Source organism: Xiphophorus couchianus, chromosome 4, assembly GCF_001444195.1.
Source record: "Xiphophorus couchianus chromosome 4, X_couchianus-1.0, whole genome shotgun sequence".
NCBI lineage: Eukaryota > Metazoa > Chordata > Actinopteri > Cyprinodontiformes > Poeciliidae > Xiphophorus > Xiphophorus couchianus.
This window is the reverse complement of record NC_040231.1, coordinates 1,557,871-1,575,274: the sequence shown is the minus strand read 5'-3', so window position 1 is coordinate 1,575,274 and position 17,404 is coordinate 1,557,871. Positions and strand designations below refer to the sequence as shown.

At 42.8% G+C, this 17,404-nt stretch overlaps 1 protein-coding gene across 7 annotated transcripts in view; it reads right to left on the bottom strand.

Annotated features, from left to right (window-relative positions):
* The window catches only part of LOC114143663 (SH3 and multiple ankyrin repeat domains protein 2), a 187,670-nt gene that overhangs the window by 24,930 nt on the left and 145,336 nt on the right, over positions 1-17,404 (bottom strand). For all 7 annotated transcript variants that reach the window (XM_028015920.1, XM_028015922.1, XM_028015924.1 and 4 more), the window contains exon 17: positions 13,613-13,737. In XM_028015920.1, coding sequence (XP_027871721.1) covers positions 13,613-13,737 — 125 coding nt within the window. The remainder of the gene's footprint in view (positions 1-13,612; positions 13,738-17,404) is intronic.

Here is a 17,404-nt window from a genome sequence, read left to right as displayed (position 1 = left end):
TCTGCTGGACGTTACTCTGCTCCTGTCCTCTGCTCTTCCAGACGAGGAAGTGAAGACGAGAAAACCGACCCGGAGCGAAAACCGACCCGGCAGCATCGCCGGCAGTAAGTCGGGCTCGTTTCCAGTGAGAGTTGGACTCCGCCAGGGCTGCCCTTTGTCACCGATTCTGTTCATCACTTTCATGGACAGAATTTCTAGACCAGCCAAGGTGTTGAGGGGATTCGTTTTGGTGGCCTTAGGCCCGTGATCTGCAGCTCTCGCTGGAGCGTTTCGCAGCCGAGTGTGAAGCGGCCGGGATGAGGATCAGTGCCTCCAAATCCGAGGCCATGAGCCGGAAAAGGGTAGAGTGCCTTCTCCGGGTCAGGGGGGGTGTCCTGCCCCAAGTGGAGGAGTTCAAGTATCTCGGGATCTTGTTCACAAATGAGGGAAGAAGGGAGCGGGAGATCGACAGGCGGATTGGCGCAGCGTCTGCCGTCAAGCGGGCGCTGTACCGGTCCGTCATGGTGAAGAGAGAGCTGAGCCAAAAAGCGAAGCTCTCGATTTACCGGTCGATCTACGTTCCCACCCTCATCTATGGTCATGAGCTTTGGGTCATGACCGAAAGAACGAGATCGCGGATACAAGCGGCCGAAATGGGTTTTCTCCGTAGGGTGGCTGGGCTCTCCCTTAGAGATAGGGTGAGAAGCTCAGTCATCCGGGAGGGACTCAGAGTAGAGCCGCTGCTCCTTCACATCGAGAGGAGCCAGTTGAGGCTCAGGCATCTGGTCAGGATGCCTCCTGGACGCCTCCCTGGTGAGGAGTTCAGGTCCCACCAGGAGGAGGCCCAGGACACGCTGGAGGGACGATGTCTCTCGGCTGGCCTGGGAACGCCTTGGGATTCTCCCGGAGGAGCTGGAACAAGAGGCTGGAGAGGGAAGTCTGGGCCTCCCTTCTGAAGCTGCTGACCCCGCGACCCGACCCCGGATAAGTGGAAGAAAATGGATGGATGGATGGATGGATGGATGGATGAAAATAATTGAAATAAAAGAGGAGCTGAAGTCTCCCCTGGAGACCGATCAATGTGTCTGTTATCAGTTTCATGCAGTCAATTAGTGGCATGGATGTGTCTCCGTAGAAGCAGCCATTAAACACAGATATGGATCAATCATGTGAGATTTACAGTGAGGCTGAGATAAAAAAGAGAAAGAGACGAAACCTGACGGTCGTAAAAATAAACATGTAATCAACGGAGCAGGAACACACACACACACACACACACACACACACACAGCAGAGCAACACACACAGCAGAGCAACACACACAGCAGAGCAACACACACAGCAGAGCAACACACACACAAACTGTCTTTTCTGGTCACCAAACTTTTTGGTTGAAGGAAAATAATTCAGTTTCTAATTCTGAATAATTTTGTGCTTAACAAGAATAAAATAATATGAAATACAGAATAAATTTAAATAAATTTTTTCTGTTTTATATCCAGGAATCACAGATCATGTCTCTGTATCATCTTCATGATCTAAAGGTTTCCAACACAAAAGCAAACAGAATCTCAGCTGGGTTTAGGTCTGGACTTTGACTAGGCCATTCTAACTGATGAATCTGATTAGCATCTCTTTAGACTGGTCATCTTGCTGGAAGCTGAACCTACACACAGTCTCAGACTTTCTGCAGTTTCCCTGTAACCCACAGCATGATGCTGCCACCACCATGTTTTGCATCTTCAGTTTTGTTTGTTAAATAATGTGGCACAATATTTAGGTTTAGTCCTGGTGCTTTTCGTTTTGGTTTAATTGGATAAATATCGTTATGCCTGAATAATTTGTGGAAGATTCTGCAGATAAATATAATCAGCATCACAGTTCCTGGGTTATTCAGACATCGACGAGTTATGCTGCCATAAAGTAATGCTTTCAAATACTAAACATAGATGTAGAATCAGCGCCGCAGTCTGGTCCAGGTTTAGTAAATCACACAGCGGGGAAAGTCTTTACATTTCCTCCTCTCAGGATTTTGCGGTTTTATTTGATCAGTTCATGATTTTCCTTTTTTCTCCTCGTTTTCCGGGTGCAGTCCTGTTTACGTATCGTTTATAGATCAGGTTTGCACGTACTATCGCGTTTGCACGTGCAAACCGTCAGAAGCTCAGGCCCACAGTGTGTTTTCAAACGGGACTTTTTATGGATTCCTTTTTTCCATCCTTCCATGCAGATCAGATCTGTGGCTGTTTCTCCAACCTGAGCGGTGAATCCCTGCAGCTCCTCCACACATGGGCGTAGGTTTGGGTATGGACGGTCGTGACATGTCACGACCAATATTCAAGGGATATAAAATAGTCCCGACCAATTTTTGCCATATTAATAAAAAAAAAAAAACATATGTATTTTTTAACAAAAACAAAATAAATAAACGAAAATCTACACTGATTAGTTTAATATTTCAATATACTACGCAGTGGTAGCATTCATTTTAAAATTCGCTGTTATGAACTATGACGACCCGCCATTGGCTCACAGAACGTGGATCTACGTTCTTTGATTGGCTGCACCAGGCGGCGGCCAGCTGGCCACACGCGGACCGGAAGCTTGGTCCACGGTGCTGACAGTGAACGCGTCTCCTTCTGAGTTTCACATTTATTATGAGTCTCCATGTCGCCACCAAAAAAGAAAAGGACGACAGACATTAGAAGTTATTTCGCTACCTCGGCTGTAAGTACAGTGAGGGGACCCATAAGTTAGATATCTATCATGCAATAATATCTCAACAATTGGATCTTTTTCCTGAAGTGCAAGAAGTCATTTTTTGTTCTTATCTGCAATTGTGTTTGTTGTATAATCAGTAGATCCAGAGGATATTTCTTTTGATCTGACTTGTAATGTTTGCTGAATTTTGAAAAGGAAAAAGTAAAATGTTCTTGAACTGATCTGCTGAGCATGACTGTATCTGGTTGTATACACAAGATGCATGATCAAGTTATGGTTATGGTTGGGGGGAGGGGGTTATTAAGCCAATGTTGTGCCCCCCCCACTGGTCAAAAATGGTCGGTGCGGGGGGGTTGGGGGGTGGGGGGCGCAGTAAGTTGTAAGGTCCCACCAAAACTTAGACCAAACCTACACCCTTGCCTCCACATGTTAGGGAGCTAACTCTGCTCCCCCTGACCTGCTGCTGGTCTCCACGACGATGAATATGAATAAACAAAGCATTGTTTTCTTTCCGGTTCACATTTCTGCACGATTTTGCATTTTTCAGTCCTAAAATCTGAATAAACATAATAAAGTTTGTTTTGTGAAACGGTTTTGGGGGATGAACACTTTCTGACCTCCAACCCAGAGTCCTCCACTAAACTACATCTCACACTGTCACTGTGTACACACGGAGACCCACCATCCTCCCGGTTGCTAGGCGACAGTTGCCGTGTGCTACCACTGGAGGAGGGAGCGGTGCTGGGCCTGCCATCCATGTTTTCAGGGTTTTTTGTCTGGATCATTAAGTGGGAGTTAATTGGACACAGTGAGTTTTATCAATGAGCTGCTGCTGGGAACCGGGTCGACCCGGATCTGGAGCTTCGGTTCCGCTGCCGTGTTTTCCCAGCGACCTGCGTGGAGGTTGCAGCTCTGCGCGCCGCGGGCCGCCACCGCTGCTCTTTGTGCCCATAAATAAATTATTTATGTGGTATTTTTAAGGACCATGTGACTTCAGTGTGGGTTAGTGGGGAAGGTGGCGCTCAGAGCAGAACCGAGCTTCCTGCTGGAAGAGGAGGTCGATTAAAGAACTGACGATGGACCGCCTCTAAACTCAGAAACTGTGACATCACGCCCACCGAGACGGAAACACGATGACATCATACAACCTGTCAGAGCCGAAGGACAAACCGTCTGCAGCAGAAGAAATCTTCTGATCATCTCGTCTTAAAGAGGCGAGAAACAAAAATACGACACTAAACGTTTCACTATTTACTCATTAAAAACTAAAACTAAACGGATCCATCCACAATGACATCATCACTTCTGTCAGAGCAGCAACTGCTGCCACCGTCAGCCTGGGAAGGGTCAAAGGTCAAATCCATCTGAAGTTCATCATTATCTAGAGAGGAAGGTTATTATTCCCCAGAGGAAAACATGGCAGCAGATTCAGAGCGGCCAAGAGCTCCGTCTCTACAGGTCAAAGGTCAAAGCTGATGAAAGTTTGAAACCTTTAATAGGATTTAGGTGATTTTTAACATTTTTAAAAGGATTTAGGTGATCATCAGAAAAAGACTAAGTGATAAAATATGTTTTGTTATCTAATGAGAGTGGGAGCGTGAACAGAGGAGGACCCAGAACGCCGCCTGGCAGAACTCCAAAAGTAACTGGATTTAATACAATTCAGTATCAGCAGCACGAAAACAAAAAGAACCTGGTCAAAGTCCATTTTAAATCTACTCAGGTCTAAAGGCTCTGGGGAGAAATGTGAAGCTGCTTCACATTAGAAATGTGGAAAAATATCTGAATTTAGAGCAGAAAATGGATTTGGTATAAATTCACAAAACAAGAAGAAAAAGTCAAACTTTTCTGGAAGGTTTTTCTCTCCAAGCAGCTCAGGGTTGTACAACCTGCCAACATTCCCAGAAATGGGCCATTCAGGTCAAGAAATGAGCCAAGAGCTCCATCTCAGTTAGCAGCGTAAAGGTCAAAGGTCATGACAGGACTATGTGAAAAACAAAGAATCGGTTTGTTTTGTCTAGAAACATCGAAGGCACCAGATGAACCAATCGGGTCCAGAACTGTCTAAAAACAATGAATTTATATTTTTCACCAGCAGCTCAGAGGTTTTAAAAAGTTTGGTTGACTGAAAGAAAAAATAAGAAGCTTCATAAATTTAACGTTATTTAAAATTTGTTTGGTTCTTTAAAAATGTTGGGCTTCATGTTTGATCTCTAGATTACTATTATTATTGCAATTTAAAATATTGTTCAACAGAATTTGAGGAATGAAAATGCTTAAATTTTCACTACTTTTATAAAAATATTTTATGCATTTAGGTTTTTAGCTTGAAAGTGTAATTTTGATAGAAAACAGCCAGATTAGGAAACTAGAGTTTGGTAAAACATCCGGCGTCTCCTGCTCATCCTGGAGACGCTCAGAGAGTTTCCCTCTGTTGGAGGACAGGAAGCTTCAGAAAGTTCTGCTCCAGATTAAACTTTATGAAGGTAAAAGTGAACATCAATCCAACCATCCTGTCTGTAAATATAAAACCACACTCAACTCTTTATGTGACCAGACTTTTGTGAACATTTTTTATTGGTTTTATTAAATAAACTCAAACATCCCAACAAACGGTTCAACTAAAAACTGACAGAAATGTTTTGCCTGATGAAGAAGTGAAGAGCCGAACATCAGGATGTAAAACAGCTGAAGATGAAACGAGTGTCACTTGTATAACAAGACGCAGGTCTGAGACAGACGTGATTAAAATGCACATGCATGGTCCAAGCTGACTGATTAATTAGGCGCCTCATTAGTCATGCCAGTTTGACTTTAACAGCATCGGCTGATTGTCTGGCGCTGATGAATTCATGAATGCAAACAGCTTCTTCAGTGGAGCAGACGGATCAGAGAACCAGAAATCTGCACCAAAAACGCATCATCTGCTGCTTTTATCCAATATTCAGCCTTATGGTTCTAAATATGAATTAACTAACAATGATGAGGCAATAAAAGAAGCTTGTTAAAATGTACGTTTACTCAGACCAGCTCCACTTGTGTTGCTGAACAGAGCAACAGATTTGGGCTCTGACCCAGTGGACAGACTGCAAACTGGCGCCCAGTCGGACGGCGCCGGGTCAAGGTCAGTGGCCGTAATCCCAGCAGCAGCAAACAGCCTGCAGCCGAAGCAGGAAGGTGCTGAGCCACCAAACGCCTCTTCATTAAATAATCACATGCAAACACTAAACACTGGATGAAACCATGAAGATATAAATCAGACAGACTGCATGTGAATTAATATGCAAAACACAAGACAAATAAAACTACTTGGTTTTGGTTTGAGGTAAAAAATTCTAGTTGCAACAGGATTTCCTCTGGATCTGAATAAAGCTCAGGAATTAGAAAAACGTCACATATTTGTGTTTCTGGTGTAACAGTGAAGAAATGTTGAGTTGAAACAGATTTACCTTTTGATTTCTGGGGGTAAATTATGCATTTCTTTATTTGGACCGACTGAAAATGATGTTTTTGTTGGATTTAAATCTTCACACTGTCCAAAATGCATGTAAGTTTGCTGTAGCTGCTAATATGTCACAATATCCTTTTTTATGAACTAACTCCAGATATTATGGTTTTTGCTTTTAGATTAATTTTAGAAAAGATAAAAACATCAACTAAAGCTGACCTCTTGGTGTTTGAAATGCTTTAAGACTTTAAAAGTCTTAGTGACACAAAGTGTTTTACTGAGACTAAAACATGCAGACGACAGATAAAACTAATTATTAGACAGTCTAAATGACAAACTGTCCATAAAGTTGGTAAGAGTGGAGCGACTGAGATCTGGTTCAGATCAGATCAGTTTCACATGCAAGTATCAGCCGATCGATTGATCGATTGGTGCATGTCTAGTGAAACTTTGGGTTTGATCAATCTCTCCAGTTTTTATGTGATTACAGAAATTCACATAATATCAACAAATCCCTACATCTTTTGTGCAAACGCATAATTTGTGTTTGTCGCAAATTTTCTACAAAAATGGTAAAAAATGTTGGGGTTTAGTGATACTAACTCCTAACAGCAGGTGGCAGTATTTCTTATTCTACTCCACCACTGCCCCGGCGTTACTTCATGTCAAGTTATCATCTGTGATTGAAATGTAACAAAAATAAAGATATTTCATGTTCTTCAAAAATGTTTCTGTCTCATCTGATTGTTTTTTCCTCATCTTTTTTCTTCTGTATGTAGATTATTTAACGAGATCAATCAGAAAAAAAAACAAACAGTAAAAACAAAATCAGTGATCTTCATTACAAAAACAAAATGATAAAAACGATTCAGAAATGATTAAACCTCCTCAGTTTCTCTGTTATTCTGTTCAAAGTCAGATAATCATGATAATCCCAGTCTAAATGAGATTTTTAAACTCTGTTTGGATATTTAGAACATAAAGATGGAGACAATCGGTGCAGCTCAGGTTTACAGCAGCAGATCAGAGACAGAAAGCAAGAACAACATCAGACCCGAATAACGAGGTACGTCCAGAGATCTGTGGAGCTACACAGGAAGGTAAAACTCACTTTCATTTAGATTTTATCAAGATCATGACTGTTATTAAAGGGCAGAATGCATAAAGTATACATAAACCCTCCTAAAAACAGCTAAAATATTAATAAACAGCTGTGCATTCAATGAGTTCTTCTTAAAATTAATAATATCGAACATCTTTGATCAGTCCCAGCAGAATTTCTTGATTATTTCTGAGTATTTTTTGCAATCAAAATAACTGATTTTGTGGCACTAATATAGAAATATTTATTATATGTATGATGGTAAATGTGACATTTGAAACTCTATTGTGAACTAAGGCTGAGTATGAAACACTGCCACCTGCAGGTGGGAGTTAATTAAACAGTTTTGACCGCTGTTGCAGAAAATTTGCAATGAACTTAAAATGATGAATTATGAATTATATAAGCCAGATCCGAAAAAAGGCAGGATCTGTTGATTTTGTGGGAATTTGATGAAATTTAATGGCAAACATAAAAACTGCTTTAATTTGACCTATAAAATAATATTAAGGAGTACGATTGTGTCCCTCTGGAGTTTACAGGACCAAATTTGACATATTTGAGCCAGAAAGTTTTACTGCAATGTGAATAAACTCAGAACACAACAGAGGAAGGATCAACTTTTAGTTACACTTGGATAAACAGAAGTACTGAGACTTTCTTCTTATTTGTGAATTACAATCAGACCTGGTTATGAAAACCTTAAACTTCAGCAGAAACGTCGGGATGAGAAGTTTGAACGGAAACGTCGGGATGTGATGTTTCAGACTTTAGAGATGCAGTTGGTTTAGAGGAAGGCCTCCCTGTGAGGGCAGCTTGTGCTACTTCACTGCACAACTGACAGTCAGGGGTGTGCAGGGAGTCCTCAGGGAGATGCTGGAGAACACACACACACACACACACACACACACACACACCTGGAGGCATGGGTAGGCAGATGCATCTGCATGGTACCCAGGTCACACTTCCCTCTCTTGGCCAAAGTTGTGCGTTATATAAGCCAGTAAGTGATCCGCTGCATCTACCTCCAGAGCAAACACACTCGCAGAAACACGCAGCTGAAGCTGCACGCTTGTGCAGAGAGCAGATCCATGCATGTTCTGTCCTGCTAGCGTGACTTCAATGCACGTTAGTGCGTTTTAAATACCAGGGGATGCATTCTGCAAACATTTCATCTGTTCAGGTTTTCAGCATTCACACAACATATCAGCATTTAACATAAAGAATCAATATTTAATGTACAGTTTAGTCCCTATAGTGACACATTTATCAATATCTCTTCACCTGCCTCAGAGTTTTGCTGTTTACTGAATCAATGCCAGGATTTTTTACAGGAAGGAGATTCAAACGTTTCCAAGGACCAGAAACCAAATAAACAAATAAAATCACATTTCTTGCAGGTTTCTTGTTGAAGAAGAGTTAATGTAATGTATTAACGTGGCAAAGTCACTAATATTTTCACAATCACATGTTTTCCAATGCAGCAGCAGGAGACTATTTCAGGAGAAGCTCCCATTCATTCAGGCTAAATGAGAGAGCAAGACTTCCAGTGGATAACAGGAAGGCCGAACCGTTTTGTCTGTTTGAACGTTCTGCCTCTGTCTGTATTTTTAAATATTGACAACTTCTGGAATATTTGGAAAAGTTAATATTATTCCAGAATTTAGCAAGAAGAAATCATTTTGATAAACCTAAGAGACAATAAACAGAAAAAACTTCACTTCTGACTAAAGACTGTCTGAAAGGTCAAACCAGCCGTCTGACCTTTTGGCTTCAACACCTCCAGTCCTTCTCATGCGGCAAAAATCCCTGTGAATTTTAAGGCCTGAAAATGTTTCACCTGTCCAGAGTGTAAAGCTGTGAAGATGTGAAGCCGGTTCTGCAGGAACCCGGCTGATATTAACGACAGTTTAATCACGAGGTTCACCGATCCGCCTGCTGCATGGAGGCTCTGAAGGAAAGCGGCGCTGATGCTCAGCTCAGCCCTGAGTCAGGCATGCATGGGGCTGAAGTACAGTAGCTGCTACATCCAAGGATGTCACAATTCTGTGTTGAACTTTAAACTCTGCTCATATAAATAATCATTTCTGAATTTCTGTCTTTGTGTTTGTGAGGCGATGGAGCAGAAATCAGTCCAAATCTGTCGACTTTCAGACCGTTACGGTCAGAAGACCGGCACATGTGGCGAACACGTGAGGACGCAGCGCTCACCTGTCAGATCTGTCCCCGCTGCTCGTCTGCTGCCGGACTGGAAGAGGATGACGCTCATCGGATCTGACATGCTGGAGCAGAAACGGCATCTCCGCATCGCCCTGACCTCCACGGAGCGGGACGGCGCCCACTTTCACGTTGGCTCGGCCCAGAGCCGCAGCAGTTCAGGTTCTGTTTGTGCTTTTTAGCATTTTAGAGTCGCAGCAGGGGAGCAAAGAGCAAACGTAGGGTTTATTTACAGCAGGAAGAGCTGCTTTACTGCTGGACCTCTTTACTCTGACTAGAATATTTACGATGTCTGAGCTGCACTTTGACACGTTACACAAACCGTTCCAGTGAGATGCAGGAACTGCACAGGACTGAGGAACCGGACCTGGAACATTTTACTTTCAGAAGGTTTGATTCATAAAACTCTCCATGTTCTTGCAGACTGTGATACAACCTGCCTCAATCTGTTCACAAACTGACGAACTTTCACTGGGGATGATGTGGATAAAATCAGCAGGTTTCAGGTTCATCTGAAGGAACGGATGTATTCCTCAGCCTGAGGATCTAAACCAGCTTCGTTTGTCACAAACGGCGCCGGACCTTCAGGATTCTGTTCAGTCCCATTTATGCCAACTCCAAGCCGTTTGCCTTGAAAGTTTAGTCCGTTTGTGAAGGTTTGAATGCTAATCGACCTCTGACCTCTGGTCCTCCAAACCTCAGACTGGGTTCAGATGAAGTGAACTCTGATTCGGCTTGAATGCATATGTGAACGCCAAGCGGACCGGAGACCGCTCCAAAGCAGGAAGTGGACTACAGCGCAGGGCATTCTGGGTAAAGACAACCAAAACAAAGGTGCTAGCCTAGCGCTAGCAGGAGAAATGGCTCCTGGTCTTTAGCCAGAAATCCTCCAACTGCTAAAATCTGACGCCTCCATCTTGTTTCCATTTGGTGAAGCAGGAAGTTGCTCTCAGTGTCTTCAGGTTGCTCAAAGTTTGTTGGTTTGAGAGAAACAGAGCCACAGCAGCTGGAGATGGAACAGATGTTGGAGTTTTTGTCTAAAATCAAACTGCGTCTGTCAGACTATCAGGAAAAAAGCATCAGAATCACGTTTTCTCTACTGACGCTGATTTCCTCTAAATGAATTCATTATATTTCATTTAAATGTGTGAAAACTGTGTTAACACAGAGATCCTGTTTGCTTTGAGGAACTTTGCTAAATTTGCGAGTTCTTTGTGAATTAGACGAACACACTACTCTGGTTGGAGGTCGAAAAAAATCACATTAAATGTTTCATAATAAAATAATGAGACTGCATGTGAAACACGGCTCCAGGGAAAAGGCAGAACATCCCTGTTAGTGTGTTCAGATTTCAGGACCAAAAATGAAAGCATCTTCATATTCTGTATCTATAATTATATCTTCACAAAAACTCTAACGCTTATTTTTCCTGTTCCTCGTTCTTCACACTGACATCATAGTTTTTGGGACCATGAAACAGAAACCTGAGCTGCACTTTAAAGCTGAAACTGAGGCTGCAGAGAATCAGCGCTCGCCGTGACGTTAGCTTCATGTTTATGTAAAATATGATCCATGCATGGCTAACTAGCTGCAGGCGGTGCAGCTGTGAGTGCTTCAAACCTCGTCAGGTCTTCGTAAGCTTTCTAAAAGCACGTCAGTCCTGCAACATTTCAGCAGCTCTCACTTTGTTCTGAAGCTCATCGAATCGATGACGGAAGAGGAATTCAGGGAAATATTGGAGGAAGTTTAAATCTGACTGAGGATGAGCTGCAGACGCAGAAGCAGCCTGCTTCTCCTCATTTGATGCTCCATTTAGCAGAAACACAAAACAAACCAATCTCCAGTTCACCGCTGCTCACACACACACACACAAACACACACACACACACTCGTTATGGAGCCGTGTAAAAAAAAGCGAGCCCGAAATAGACGACGTGATTTTCCCGGACTAACGTAGCAGCTGTGATACGATCTGCGGCGCTGCGTTACTGACTCACATTCAGCGGCAGCAGCACATTCTGGAAACACAGAAACGCTGCAGAGCTGAAGATTACTTCAAGTCATTTTAATCAACACAAATCCTTACTGCACTACAAGATAAAAACCCCAAAGAGACCAAAGCTGCTTACAGGACACAGCGCCGCACAGTAATCATGGCGCCTGCAGGGCGGAGCGTTTGTTTCAGGGTTTCTGAGCCGCATCTGTCCAGCAGAACACAAACAGTCACTTCACCTCCTCAGCCCACTTTTTAAATCTGGTTCAACTTTTTACAGCAGGAGAGCGTCTGAACCGACGAGCTCACGGAAAACCAAGACGTCAGAACATCTTCAACCGTTTACATTAATAAAACAGGAAAATAAAATCTACAAACACGACTTCAGTTTCTGTTACAATAGAAACGTTGCAGGAAGTCGAATTTACTCCATCATGGAGCTGAATCACTTAGACCAACATCCATCCATCCATCCATCCATCCATCCATCCATCCATCCATCCATTCATCCATCCATCCATCCATCCATCCATCCATCCATCCATCCATCCATCCATCCATCCATCCATCCATTCATCCATCCATCCATCCATCCATCCATCCATCCATCCATCCATCCATCCATCCATCCATCCATCCATTCATCCATCCATCCAACCATCCATCCATCCATCCATCCATCCAACCATCCATCCATCCATCCATCCATCCATTCATCCATCCATCCATCCATCCATCCATCCATCCATCCATTCATCCATCCATCCATCCATCCATCCATCCATCCATCCATCCATCCATCCATTCATCCATCCATCCATCCATCCATCCATCCATCCATTCATCCATCCATCCATCCATCCATCCATCCATTCATCCATCCATCCATCCATTCATCCATCCATCCATCCATCCATCCATCCATCCATCCATCCAACCATCCATCCATCCATCCATTTGCTGTTCAGTATTAAATGTTTTTTGTAGAGCAGATCTAAAATATTAGAAAAGAAGCTGAAATTTTTTAGCACGAAGCTACTTAACCATTTGTAAAGCAGCCAATCCCAGTGCATCATTCATTTTCCATGTAATTTATTGGCCTTTGTAAAGGTCATAAGGTCAGAAGATCAGCAGAGAGACTGGCAGAGCATGGTGACTTAGCAACTTAGTTGCCACACTTAGCAACTTTTCCAACCACTCTAGTAATTTCTTTCCCCCATCTGACAGTGATTTTTAAAAAATCTTTATTAGCCAAAATCAGAATCGTAATTTCATCAGATATTGACGCTTTGCATGAATAATAAACCAGAAGCAGAAGTTGAAAACTAGCATGGATAAACGCATCTCAGGGAAATGGAGGTAGCCCGGCTCAGAGGTTTGGACTTTCTGAGCGCCGTGCCTCTGGTAAGGCGCCGGCGGATGGAGCATTTGCTACATCAGGATTTATTCTGCAAATATGTTTCCATCTACACTTTAGCCTTTTTCAGAAAAGCCAAATACTACCTTAAGTGAGAGTAAAATTTGTGAAATTAAAGAAGTTATTTGGAATTTCTATCAAACTTTTTCATTAGTTCAAAATGCGAATTTAAAAAAATCTTTGATGGAAACACAGTTAGTGATTTCTCTGTCAACCACATGGGATCATCATCATGATTAAAACGTGACTTGTTTTTCATTTTATTTATTTAACTAGTAATACATATAAATATATCCATGTTTAGTACCAGTTTACCCACCACAGAGGAACAGACTTGGAAGGTTTTCAGCCTCATTAACCTGCTGGTTGTAGAAAAATCTCTGAGCAGATGTAGCTTCTCCTAAATCTACAGAGAATAAACTGATGTTTACATTGATATGCTAACTTTGCTAACTGCGCTACAAAAAAACTCAAACCCAAACTTGGACAACAAATGTAAAAAACTTTGCTAAACCTCTGAACAATCCCACATTTCTACAGGCAGGAGAACCAGATTATTCTCCTCTGTCTGAAGAGGCCAGTTTAAAAGACCGGCTCAGATATTGAAGCAAAAGATTCAAAAGTTTCCAAAGTTTATCTTCAGGAAGCTTACGACTCTGTGAGGATTAAAATCCATCAGTTTTCCTGCAGAAAGACTCAGCGAACAGCAGGAAGACGTAAACAGGAAGCTCCTACCTCGATGAGGAAGTCGCCCGTCCGGAGCCCCGCCTGCCAGGCCACACCGCCCTCATCCACCGACTCCAGGTACTGCAGTGCCGGGAAGGCCGGCGTGGGCGTGAACTCCTCGATGGGCGTGTCGGCTGCAGCACAAAGGGACAGAGGTCAAGGTCAGAGGTCAACCTAATCCTGAACTATGGTGAAGTCTGGATGTGTGAAACGATCAGATTCACTTGTTTCTATGGCAACCAGGTAACTGAACTCAGTTTTAAATGTGTTTCAATAAGATTAGAGGTTTTTATTTCCATAAATTGAGTGTTTATTTAAAATCCAGCAGATTGGAGATTAAACTTCAGACAGATTAGATCTAATTTTCTGCTGCTGTAAATATTCTGCTAATGAATCTGATTTACATGTTTTCTCTTCCAACCTTCCAGGATCGGCCTGTTTGCCGGAGGTCAGGATTCCTCCAAGAACATTTTATGAAGACTTTTTTCAGCATTGTTATTTTAAATCAGGACCTGCATGAATAAGAGTTTCAACTTTTTCTTTTTCAGCTCTGGTGGTTCTGGTAAAAAAACTGTTACTAAATACCAGGTATGAAATCCTGCAGCTTTTAGAGGCATCCGGAGCTGGGATGGACCTAAAGGATGCAGGAAGGTCGTTCAGTGTGTGTAAATAAATCTGAAAACCAACACTGATTTATTTCAGCCCATTAATGGAGACATTCAGTCAGATTAATCATATCAGAAGCTCCTTTTCTCTCTGGGTTTGGTAGAGAGTGGAAGCAGTTCCTTCCTGTTGCTTCTGTCTCCTAACAGGATTGAGAGAAATGTTTGGGAAAAGTCATTTAAAGACTATTTGATTGGTCCAAAGTTCTACTGAACTGTTTGTCATTCGTTATTTCTTTTGCATGTTACATGAACTATTCATATTTATTACTGAGTTAATGAAATAAAACAATAAAATAAAAAACGGTTGTAATGAGCCGTCAGGTGAAACCGTTGGTCTGATTTCTGTATAATGTGGCGCTCAAGCCGACCAGCCACGGCTTTGTAAACAACTTGATTCTGAACATCTGGACGCCCAACATCTGTCTCAGCTTCATCAAACTCCAAACCAGAACTCCAGCAAAACCCTCAATCCTGTCGCTTTAAGAAGAGGAAAGAAGTCACTTTAAGAGGCCAGTAGTCCTGATGTGAGTACAGTCCACCATCCGTCCTGCTGGGTGGAACCGGCCCCCAACCCATTCCTCCCTCTCCCCCCTTCGCTCGCCCGCTCTCGGGGAGGTTACAGAATCCTGCGGCTGGGAGAAACCAGTGGTGACAAGTGACACTTCCTATAACTCACCATCTTACTGGGAGACACACACCGCGAGCGCATCCCAAGATCTCATGGGAGCTTCTTAACACAGTTGTGATGTTTCTGCGTGTGTGTGTGGGTGGGCGTGTGTGTGTGAGAGAGAGGGAGATCAAGAAAGAGAGATAGAGAGAGAAAGAGAGAGGAGAGTAGTAATGCAGAGCTAGGAAGAGGATGTGAGCCTATGTGACAGCTCCAGCATCAGGGCATGTTTGTGTGTTCGGCCCCGGCCCAGTAAGCAGGGCCGGCTCCGCTGCTCCAGGGTGGGAGTCAGTGTGTGTCACACAGACTGGAACACTCCTCTGGTTTTACTGAGCAAATCCCTCTTTATCTCTGCTAAAAAACAGAAGCATCTACAACAACAACAGCAACACAAACACAGCCTCTCGACACAATTGAAGAGGCGGCGGCGACCAATCGAATGTGGAACGCAACGTGGATTATGACACGGCAAGAATCATCATAGAAACCGCCGCCGCCGCCGCCGCCGCCGCCGCCGCCGCCGCAGCAGCAGCAGCAGCAGCTCCAACCAGCTATTTTTAGAGCCCATCTCACAGCCTGCTGGAGCCTCAACCCGCCTGGATCTGCCTCTCGTATCACAACAAGCACTGAGGAGCTGGGAGGGGGGCTGAGAGGACGGTGGACAGGGACGTGTCAAACGTGTCCGGAGGACCTGCATGCCAGCAGTCCTCCTCTGTGCTGATGTCATGGAGTGTTGCTTCACCGCGACATGGACGGTGGTTCTGGTTTAGGAACCCACCCATCTGAAAATCTGGGCCAATATCGATATATTGTCTGTATCTCCCAACCGACCAGACCGCTGACATTGCTTCCTTACTCTACTCAAAAACCCACCAATCACATGGTCACATGACCAAACAAATACCACACGACCACGCCCCCTTTCAACAGAAAAATGTACATTTTTACAGATTTTTACTGAAAAATCTGTATTTTCACCAACATAAAAATATGTTGTTAATACCGGCCCAGTTTTAATTAGCAGACTGACACAGATACAAATTCCTAACATCGGCTGATGCCAGTGCTGATACCGGTGCTGATACCGGTGCTGATGCCGGTGCTGATACCGGTGCTGATGCCGGTGCTGATACTGGTGCTGATGCCGGTGCTGATGCCGATAACATCGTGTATTCCTAGTTTGGTTGCTCTGAAGTGTCAGTGGCAGATTTACGCCACATAATTCACAAAAACAGTGAAACTGAAAAGTAGTTAGCTAATATCTTCACAGTGATTCACCACTTCAGCATGTTGGTCAACATCAATACCAGCCGCATCCATAAAAGACAGAGAAAGTCAATTTACTGAGGAAATCTACGACTGACCAGCAGAGTTTGAAAGCTTGGCAGCTGAAACGTGACAGAAAAGCAAGCGATGATGATGTTGCAGCATCACTTGCGTTTCCTTCTTGTGCTCCAATTGTTCCAAGATTGATTTTACCGGAAGACGATGAGATGCACTAAAGATGAACTGGGTTAATACAAGCATTTGTTTGTGATTTTGGGTCAGAACTTTACTCAGGTTTGAATGTAGATTAAGGGACATAAATTACAGCTAACAATTAATTTAGTAATCAATCACTCTGTCAATTATTTTGACAATTAATCAATTAATCAAATTAAAAAGTGGAACATTCTGCATATTTTTCATTCTCTCACTCAAGTCTTTGTATACAATATTAGAAATAAATTTAAAACTCAAATAAATAATTTTCAAGGTAATAAAATGAACATATTAACAGCATTCCTGTAGTGACTGTTTTATCATTTGTAGTGTCTGCAGGTAAAAGAAAACATGAAATCATTTGGACTTAACATCACTGCAGCCAGATCTGATCTGCTGAGGATTCACAAAACTGTCTACTAATTTTCTGTCCAATTAGTAACTGGATAGAAAAATGTTCTTTGAAGCAGGTGAAGCTAAAAATGAAAGTTGATGAGTTCTGTGTAGAACAGATTTAAAGACAAATGAGATTTTTTGTTTTCAATGCAAAATGTTTATATTGTTGTTCAGCTTTATCTTCATTACTGCTTTGATTGGGTCGATCTTTCAGTAAATGGCCTTTTTCGTTAACGATGAACCGATTATGATTATTTCAATAATCGATTCATTACGGCTTCCAGCCATAAAATCGCCCCAGATTAGCTTTTTAAAGCCAATCGTTAACCTTGGACGTTCTAACTCTTCCAGATGAAAGTGTGTAGAAGTGCAGCGCTGACCGGCGCTGTAAAGTTATTTATGGACACAAACTGAAGCTTCTGACGTTTTTATTTAATGCATTCTGTCCTAAAACAGACAAACATGCAGATGCATGGAGGGAAACGTGCAGGTCAGGTGTAAATGCTGCTGCTGATGTCAGAGAGTCCAGAGGAGTTTAACGTCACGCAGCTCTGGAGGGTCAGAAAACATCCAGCTGATGTTCAGCGCCGC